The sequence below is a fragment of the Lutra lutra genome, chromosome 7, assembly GCF_902655055.1.
Source record: "Lutra lutra chromosome 7, mLutLut1.2, whole genome shotgun sequence".
NCBI lineage: Eukaryota > Metazoa > Chordata > Mammalia > Carnivora > Mustelidae > Lutra > Lutra lutra.
This window is the reverse complement of record NC_062284.1, coordinates 109,192,941-109,203,562: the sequence shown is the minus strand read 5'-3', so window position 1 is coordinate 109,203,562 and position 10,622 is coordinate 109,192,941. Positions and strand designations below refer to the sequence as shown.

Genomic DNA, 10,622 nt, shown 5'->3' with positions numbered 1-10,622 from the left:
CTTGTGTGCTTGACTCTTGGAACTCTGAAACGACCACTTGAGTAAGCCAGGAGTAGCCTGCTAAATGACAAAACGTGCATGGCTCCCTCACCACAGCTGTCTCATTTGATAGCCAGACAACAATTACCACCTGTGTGTGAGGCTATCCTAACCCTCTGCCAACTCATTAGCTGACGGCAGATGCATTAGGAGGCTAACCAAAACAAACACAGAGAAGCCCTCCTCTATAGAACTACCCACCTGAACTGTAAACTTATAAGCAATAATAAATATTTGAGTCTTTAAGGCACCAAATTTTAGGGTGATTTATCAGGCATCAGTCACTAACTGATACAAAATATAGTAGGGTGACATTTTCTAAGACTTTACATACCATGGAAAATGTTTATACCTCTCTCTTACCATCTACCCAACCCACATTTAAAATTCTTGACTTATGGAGTTCTTTTCTAGATACTCCTATACATTGCTTTACTATCTTCTAGCATTATACTTTGCTGATTTGTAGTCCTTTGTCTTTAGACTTCATGTCCAAATGCTTATGATATTTTTATTCATTTTTATAATGAGACATATTTCCATGATTTGGAATTTTGTCAACTTTTCTTCAAACATAATGAGTCCTTTTAATCGGTATGCTGGAAAGTATTTTTTTCAGTGACATCTTTTAGTATCACTTCTGTTTCAACTGTTAAATACCTACAACTTAAAATCTTTCTCTTTATTGTATGTCCTTTATAAACAGTCTTTTTCACAATATTTAACACTCTTTGATTTTAAAGTTATTCCTATTCCCATGATTGATTTTGTATCAACATTCTCTTTTTCCAATATTGATTTTAGTCTTCTCTGAATTTTCAATTGTTGTGTGATCTTTTCTCCTCCCATCCAGTTCCATCTTCACCACTATTGACTTGTAAGTTCATCTGATACCTTCTCTTTTTTTTTGTTTTTTTTTAAAGACAAAAATAAAGACCAATTATTTTGATAAATGTCTATTTTAATGTTTTTCACAAAAGAATAAATGCTTCTCTTGATGACTGCAGATATGTAAGGCTATTTGGTAGTATTCAGAACCACCACAGGAATGGTTGTCTTCCTGATTGGTGTGTAGTCTTCAGTAATTATAAGGAATTACTTGTCTGGAACTGCTGTCAAACCAGCAGGACTGCATTTATGCATCCATCATTTTCAGGATTGTTGGTAACCTGGGCATATTTTCCCCAAATAACTTTGCTTCCTTGTATCACAAGGCCCAACTCGCTCACGTTCACCTCAATTACAGTACCTTTGGTAATAACACCCAAAGTTGTATATAGTGGGGATGAAGGATTTTTTTTTACACCAAGTATTGGCAGGCAAAAGGTGGCTTTCAATTCAGGATGTGTTACATGGGTCTTTTTGAAAGCCCATTGGCCTAATGAATCTTTCATATTTAGGTTGTTTTCGAGTAAAGCCATCTCCAACAACGCAGACTTTAGTGACCATTCTCTTCCATGCTATCTTCTTTCTCTTTCCTGTTCGAATAACTTTTAATACTTCTGTTTCTCCCTGGGCACGAACTTTGGGTAAAGGAACTTCCCATTTTCCCGCTTTCTCTTTTCGTTTTTGTTTAATCATATTAGAAAGTACTTTAGCTCGAGACTGTCCCTCCCTGTCCAGTAGATACATAGATACTGCTCCTTGTGGAGTCTTTTCATCATTCTTTTGTTTGGTGTTTCTCTTTTCATGCATCTTGATAGTCTTTTTCATCTGTATTTTCTCAGCATGGCGCTGTTTATGATAGAGCTTAGCTTTCAGACCAATCATCTTTTTTGCCTTCTTTGAACGTTCATGAGCCTCTCGACCTTCTTTCTTTCTCTTTTTCTCATGGTAATCCAAACGATAGCCATAGCGCTTCCGGTGTAACTCAATATATTCATTTTGTGGCATGGTGACGGCTGCAGAGCCGTGGGGTGCAGCTGTCGGGGCGCAAAGAAGATCTCAGTTTTCGGATCTCCCAGACCCACGAGCTAACTCCATGCAAGCCGCGACGGGAAAGATCATACCTTCTCTTTATAACTTGTTCTCTTTTTATATCTTTCCGTGCCTATTTTATAGATGCCATGCCTTTTTTTTTTTTTTAACAGATGTATTTATTTGGTTGAAAGAGTGGAAGAGAGAGAGAGCTGCTGGTGGAGAGGGGCAGAAGGAGAGAGAGAGAGAATTTCAAGCAGACTCCACGCTGAAGGTGAAGCAAAATGCAGGGCTCAATCTCATGACCCTGAGATCATGACCTGATCTTAAACCAAGTGTCAGATGCTTAACTGACTGAGCCACTCAGGCACCCCAGATGCCACATCTTCATATATGTTATTGTAGATACTACTTTTTTCTAAACTTTTTTCCTAACTCAAGGGTTAATCATTTAAAGATATTTCTATTCCTCTGAGTTATAATAGTCACATAACACTACTTTTATTCTGCAATAGTTTTGCATATTGAGCAACACCCCAGCTGTCATTGAGGTCTGTTCTTGTTTTTCAGTTTACTCCTCATGAAATGAAGAAAGATACATCTAGACCTAGTGTTTGCCAATACATTGGGATTGTGATTTAGCTTTAGTACAGTTTATTACAATTGGAAGGCATATCATTATACACATTTAACTCAATTTCCAGGGCTTGGAGATATTCTTCTATTATGCCTTTCAGGATTTCGGTGAAAGCATTAATCACTTTCTATTTATGCTACTTGATTCTTTGATATTGTGAGCCATCGGAGTATTAGGGTCATTCTTATTTTTGCCCTCCCCTCCTAAAATCTTTTTATATATTGGGACTATATCTCCAGTAATACAAAGCAAAATTCTGTTGCCTCCCTATACTCAAATGCTCATCTCTTCCCTGTTGTTTTCTGGAAGTCTCAGCTTTTAATTTAATGTGTAAAAACAAGTACTAATGAGGCAGGTGGACATACCTGCAACATACTCAGAAGTATAAGGACCACAATTAGAAAGGCAGACAGTGAGATAGGGATGATGATAGGTTTGGTTAAGTTCCAGATAGAAAAATAGATGTCAACAGTCACTTCAGCTCCATTTGTCTTACATAATAGAAAAATTTCCCAGAAGCTGGAAACAGATATGCCTCTGCTTACTTCTAAGGGTATTTTCAGTTCTCGGTCTTTGTGTGTGTAGTAGTGAGGTAGGGCAGAGAGGGGCTTTTAGGGAGATGGGGAGTAACTGGGCCTTTAGAGTGGGCATTGTAGAGGAAGGTAGGGACTAAGTCAAGGAATTCTTGACATATACATTTCAACCCAGAAGCTACTATCCTACCATGTTTCCTCAAAATTCAGTTTTATCATTTAGATAGGCTTGTATAAATCTGTCAAGTAATTATTGAGATTACCATTATCTAAAAATTCTTGAAGTTGACAGTTACTTGATATGTCCCAAAGAAAAATATAGGTAATTTCAACCTCAACTAGGATGAAGAGAGATTTGATATTTTATTTTTATATTAAAAGTTTTTAAAAGATTTATTTATTTATTTATTTCAGAGAGAGAGGGGGGAAAAGGACACACATGTGCAGGGGGGAAAGGCAGAGGGAGAGGCAGTGAGAATCTTAAACAGATTCCACACTGAGTACAGAGCCCCATATGGGGTTCAGTCTCACAACACTGAGATTACGCTTTGAGCCTGAATCAGGAGTCAGACACGCAACTGACTGTGCCACACAGGAACACCATTAAAAAAAAAAAAACAAAAACTTTTAAAGATTTTATTTTTTAACCAATCTCTACACCCATCGTGTAGAGATGCAAACTTATAACCTCAAAATCAAGAGTCACTTGCTCCACCAACAGAACCAGCATTTGGCATTTCAAATACACATAAATACTATGAATGTATGTTGAAGTTACTGAAATTGCTCTATGAATAATACTAGTCGCTGCTAGCAAAACATTTCTGTTTCATTTGGGCTTGCAAATCAGCAGAAACCCAAGTCTGTTAAAAATTAGTATAATAGCATAATATTTCTGAAATATTACCAGATGTATTTTTTTATTTTCAGGAATTCTTGCTCCAAACACTGAAGCGGAGGCATCTAGTGCTTCAGAAAAAAAAGATAGATACAGCCAAGAACAATGAAGGAATTGTCCAACATTGACTTTCAAAGCAAACTTTCTCAAAAAGCACAAGTAGAAACAGTACTCCTCTGTTGCCAGAATCAGTGATGAAGGAAGAGGAGCTCTCTAAATCCAACTGTGTCCCTCTAAATATGCTGAATTAGACCTGGTTGAGGCTTTTCCCCTATTGCCTAAACTAGTTGGGCTTCTGTCATGTGAGGGAAAATAATCCTAACCCATTTATTGCCTTTATTTAATGTGCTAAACACTAGCCTTAAAAGTCAAGTGTACGATATCAGAGTCTAATTGTAAGGTCCGTGAACTGAGTCCTGGGTTTGAAATTCGGAACCCCAAATTGTATATTTACAACTGACTTTCAATGTAAGATTGAGCAAGCCATCATTTTGCTACTTCTAGTTTAATGGATTGAACCTAAAACACTTCTCTTTGAAGTTTTTCCTAGCCCTAGATAAGAGCACAGTCTTAATATTCCTATCAACATGATTTTTTGCGACACACTCAAAAGTTAGCATATAAAGCTCTCACCTCCTTTACTCATTTGTTCGTAGCATAATACGTCTCTTATTTTCCTTCTTGAAGATTTGCTCTGACCACACTGACACCAGCTGTTTTCCAGAGGTGCCCACAGAGATTGGGAATTGGATCTGTTTTTCTTGCTCTGAAAGCCCCTTCTTTGGCAGAGTACGCATTGTCATTGTGTTCCATTTTAGCTTCCACGTTTGTTGAGTGGGTCTTCTACTTGGTATTTTCACTTGCATGTTAGTTTTTCATTTGTAATATTCATTCCCTTTAATTGCAAGTTTAGTCTTTTGTTCCAAGGACCTGCTTTCCCTATCATGCTCAGGGTTAAGTGTAGACCTAACTGAGTGTCAGCAAAGTGCTCTGCAAAGGAAATTTCTCAGACAGACGCATATATGATGAAGAAAAAAACAAAAGACAGTCTTTCTCTTGGGTACTTCACAGTATAGAGAAGGAGAAAAACAAAAATCATTGATGACAGCAAAGAGCAACATGGTTACAAAATAAACTTAGTATTGAAGCTTAATCCTTAAATTCTTTAGCATTCATTAATGATAGTGTTAACAGCAAAATAGAGGACTATAATTTTGAAAAATATTCAGATCTGGTAGGGAATTGAAATTTCTGGTTTCAAATCCCATTTCAATACTGTATCACTTAACTTCTTGGGTTCTGTTCTCTCTATAAAGTGAGCAAACCAAGAAAGATGGCCTCCAGCATTCTATCTGGCTACCACATGCCACAAATCCTGATTCTCAAGGCTGTAGAAAACATTCTCCTTCTAGTAACTCCTACTAGTTACCTAACTGTAACCTGTCAATAATGTAATTTTAAATACATGGCTTTGAAGATCTCACTGCCAACTTGCCTAGCTGTGTTTATTTCCTCTCAAGTTGAACTATCAGAGTGAGAATTAAAAATTGGACACATTATTGGTGATCATAGCAAATTCCTGTGAATCAGACCAATAGCCATCTGGGTCTAGAGTATGCTTGAAAACACTGCCAAGCTTGGGGAAGGGCCCTTATTCAGGCTTCTGGCTACAGGTACTGAGTCAGATTCCATCTCTGATTGAAATCCTTTGTTGGGAGGAGGCTTTGTGCTTGGAGAGCCTGTCGTTGTAGCTGTGTGGTTGTGGATGTCATTTTGCTCATAGGAACATAGCCTATGAAAGACACAGGGGGAGTACTGCACCCATGCTTTACTTCTAGTTCCCTACCATTGGTTACTCTCAATTCCTTTGTGGTGTGGATGTGTACATTTCTTAGATTTCTTCAGCATGTCTTTGGAAGACTAGAAGGCCTGCTCTTATTTGAAGAGTTCTTATTTGAACACCCATTTCCCCCACAGATAATTAATATATGCACACTGGCGTAGAACAAAGCATCGTTCATGGAGAAGAAATACCTCATGCTTTGAGAACTCTCATTAGAAGCATCAGAATTATTCATTTGGAGCCATTTTATACTAAGCCATTCTGGAACCAGTGGGAAACCCAGGATAACTGGAAAACCAAATATTTCTTATTATTTCTGAATTAGTAACAGATTTACTTAATTGTGTTAATGAATTGGCAATTTTGTCTTGCATTTTACATAGCTAAAATTTCTTGGGCATAGACATTAAGTCTGGACATGCACTAATTCACATGATTCACGTAATAAACCTCAGAGTTATGTGAAATCATTTCTCCTATTCTAGATATAAGAAAACCAATGTTAAGGAGGGCCTGGGTGGCTCAGTTAGTTAAGTGTCCAATTCTTGGTTTAGGTTCAGGACATGATCTCAAGATTAAGAGATTGAGCCCCATGGGCAACACGCTCAACAAGGAGACACCTTAACCTTTTTTCCCTCTGCCTCTCTCCTGACTCATGTTCACTTTCTCTCCCTCTCTCTCTCTCTCTCTCTCAAACAAATAAACCTTTAAGAAAAAATAAAGAAAAGAAAACCAAAATTGAAAGAAGCTTGGAGAAGAACTTCCTCAAAGCTCTGCAGCTGTAACTAGTTGAACCAAGACTTAGCTTTGTGTCTGTCTGACTCTGAAAAATATTTTCCTAAGAACTATCATACACTATCCCTCCTGTTGAAATCTCTCAAGTCAGACCATAGGAGTTTCTCAACTAGCTCTTGCTCCTCTTTTCTCAGTGTCCATTAATGGTCCACCATTTTCCTACTTCTCTAGAGCCTAAACAAGCACTACCCAGTAGAAATATAATGTAATCTCTGAAACAAATACACTATACGTTAATTTAAAAAGAGAGAATGAAAAAAAAGAAATACAATGTGAGCTGCATATGTAATTTTACATTTTCTAGTAGCTACATTAAAAGTTTTAAAAGAGGGAGTGCCTGGGTGGCTCAGTGGGTTAAGCCTCTGCCTTCAGCTCAGGTCATGATCCCAGAGTCCTAGGATCAAGCCCCGCTTCCGCATCCTGCTCTGTGCTCAGCAGGGAGCCTGCTTCCTCCTCTCTCTCTCTCTCTGCCTGCCTCTCTGACTACTTGTGATCTCTCTCTGTCAAATAAATAAATAAAATCTTTAAAAAAAAAGTTTTAAAAGAAACATGTTAATTTTAAATATTGTATTTACACTAAAATATACAAAATATCAGCATTTCAACATGTAATCAATATAAAATTAATGAGATAGTTACATTCTTTGATGAAAATTTATTAGAAATCCAGAGTATATTTTATACCTACACAGCATCTCAATTTAGACTAGCCACAGTTCAACTGATTAATAGCCACATGTGACTGTGGCTACCATATTGGATAATGCCGGTCTAGACCTATACCTTTCACTCATTCTCTCACCCTCTATATCAAACACTTTCCATGTCCCTTACCACATTATTTATCTACCAAGCACCTTAATTACCTCAAAAGTCTTCCATCTATCTGTTTCCTTGTCCCAATCCATCAAATAAACTACTACAACACTAACTTTCCCAAAGTGCTATGAAAAAAAAAGTCAATGGCTCCCCATTACTTACCAAACAGCATTCAAATGCCTCAGCCTGACACTCAAAACCCTCCATAAAATGCCCCCTCATTATTTCACAGTCTCGTGTTTCATTGCTTCCCTTGATTCAGCTAATCCAGTCTATGGATTTCCCCCCAATCATACCCCTACATTACCAAATTTGTGCCTTTGTTCATGGACCTCCACTCTTCTGCTGATTAACATTTTACCTTTTCTTCAGAGTTGTTGTTGAGCTCTACTTTTTCATTAATACTTGCCTGTTCTTCCCAACTGGATGGGATGCCCTCATTTTTTCACAGCACAATCCTGTATTTTTTATGCAATTTAGGCAAACCCATTTCAACTTAGAATTTTGCATACATTTTTCTTATCCCTTCTATAGTTTAACCTGTGGGCCTGGATAGTATCTTTAAATCTTAATATCACAGGTAGCTCTCAACTGGTTTCATTAATCTATAGGTAGCTAAGAGAAGCAAATCTCTGAGCTCCACTGGTGGCAGTAAGCAAAAATATGGGAAACAAAATTTTTGAAATAGTTTCTCATTATTCAGGCAACAGAAGATACCCACAAAACAAAATATTTAATGTGATAGAGTTTTCCTATAAAGTTGGACTACGAAGCTAAGATTCAAAGTCAATAATGAGCCTATAAACTTTCTAACAGGAATGTATTTTACAAGCAGAGTTGTGGAAAGTACTGGATGTGAGAGGAAAGACTGGAACCATTATTAAACTGTTGTCATATTATAATTTATATATAAAATGTACATTTCCTCACCTTGTCTGGAAGCATTTTTCCAATACTGTAATCTTCATTTTGGCTTCTCCTAGTCATCAAACTCTATATCCAGAACCAGTAAGCTTAGGATTTTGTTCATTTTTGTAAGACACAAGTTGATAAAGTAGCAGACCAGTAGTATGTAAAGAAATATAAAGTTTCTTCAAAATAAGTCAAATCAATGGAAATAAATTGTTAAGTACATAAATGAGAGCAGCAATCGTTTCAGCCCATTTTTCTGCAAGGCACCCACACCCTTAGAGCATATTCAAAGAAGGAAAAACAGCACTAAATTTTTGGACCCATGCCCAGGATCCTTTTCTTCTAAATATGGAAATAGATATTTAAGTCCTGGTACCCTCTTATCCACTCTTTGGGTTGCTTCCGTGATTCTGCTTCCCCACAAAATGACTGGTTCTTGTCCCCAGCCGACTGCATCAATTCGATTCCATTCACTTATTCAGAGATCCAGGAAAGTGGACATAATTCAAACCAAAGACAGTGAACTACTTAGTATTTGAGATCCCCCCGCCCAGTTCCTAATAGCCTATCAACTACAGCAGAAAGAAGAGTTTTTAGAGTTGGCTCATTTTGAAAGCTAACCAGAGACAACCATTGCTGGCTTATTTAGTCTCTTATTTAATATTGATGGTGAAAATTTCCTTGGAGAGTTTGACATGAGAAGGAGTTTAGCCTATGTGTCTTTTATAAAACTAGGGCAGTCAGGATAAGATTCTGTCTTAAGGAGACAGTTTCCGTATTCATAACCACAAACCCAGGTTGTCCCGATTTCCACAGTGACACCACATTGATGCTTGGCTCAATATAACCTCTGGTGACAAAGTACGCCACTCTAAAGGGTCCCCCTGTCTCCCAACAGGCCCCAGTTGGCTGGTTATCGGTGCAAATGGCCTGAAGCCCCTTGGAATGGGTTTTCCCAGGAGAAAGACTGGCATCTCCTCCCAATGAGGTCAAGTGAGGATGAGATCATCTCGATTTGATAATTAAAAAATTGTAAACTAATTTGTATCACCAACTGATGAGAAGGGAACATGAGACATATATATGTATATATAAAACTTCTGCATTTGGCTTCCTCATAAGCTACATAAGTAACTACAGCCACAATTGGTCAAAGTGGTTCTAGATTTTACTTGTCCATGGGAATGAATAATAGTTTGATATATCTTCTTTTCAAGGCAATTCAGTATAATTTGTGTTTACACAGCACTGTTTACAAATATTCTAACTGTAAAATCCATGTGGCAATAATAAAAATATCTTCCAGATCAGTGAATGTTTGGGAGTGTGTCTCACACTATGGAATATATTTAACTCAGAGGACTCACAGCAGAGAATTTTAAGAAAACTGCTACAATATGAAGAAATGGCGGGGATGATTTAACCAAGGCTTCATAAAAATTTGTCCTGGTTGAGCTTGCCATGCATATTAATTCACTCCAGTGATAGCAATCAGGTCACAAATAGAGGGTGTGGGCCAGGGTAGCACAGAATGATGAGGGCAGGTAGTACCGGGAACAGAAGCAGGAACAGGAAAAAAAAAAAGGTGATAAAATCCTTCTTTGTGGTGGATCTTTGTTTTGAGGTTAAAGTCGTCCTTATTACCATCAACTCAACAACTCTACTATATTTATGCTTCTCAATATGGCTTGAAACTCTTGTGGAAATTCCAAGCTTCCTGAAAGAAGCATTCTGGGTTACCCTATCTTTTAGTTTGAATAATAATAGGTTTTTAAAAGCCCATCCACCTGAAATCTGTGGTTTGTGTTTGTGTATGTGTGTGTTCTGTGAACACTCAAATAAGAAAGCAAAGCATAACCATCTACTTTTGGACTCACAAACAGAGTGCAAATGGGAAAAAAATGCATTTACTTGTAAAAGAAAAATTAAGAGTCACTTGGAAGACATGATTTATTACCACCAAGTACATACTGGGCACTGTCTAAAGCACTTATAAAAGATTGTTTTTTGACTCCTGGAAGGGATCGATTGGCTCTTCATGTTCCCATTTTGGATGTGTCCATCTGTATGTAAGTGTCTCTCACACACCAAAGTCTCTTTTATTTACATGAGGCAGTTGTTCCTGGGTTCCTCAAATAACTATACACTTCATCAATCCATTGTCTTGCGGGGTATACATGGAAAAATATTGTGTTCTTGGAAATACCTTACGCTTGGGCTTTGATGTCC

General features: G+C 37.5%; 1 protein-coding gene across 1 annotated transcript; it reads right to left on the bottom strand.

Annotated features, from left to right (window-relative positions):
- Positions 1-987: 987 nt before the first annotated feature.
- LOC125105610 (ribosome biogenesis protein NSA2 homolog) lies at positions 988-2,036 on the bottom strand. The gene is given in 2 exon segments (XM_047739225.1): positions 988-1,407; positions 1,409-2,036. Coding segments are annotated over 2 exon segments (777 nt in total). The 5' UTR covers positions 1,933-2,036; the 3' UTR covers positions 988-1,154.
- Between the last annotated feature and the right edge of the window lie 8,586 nt (positions 2,037-10,622).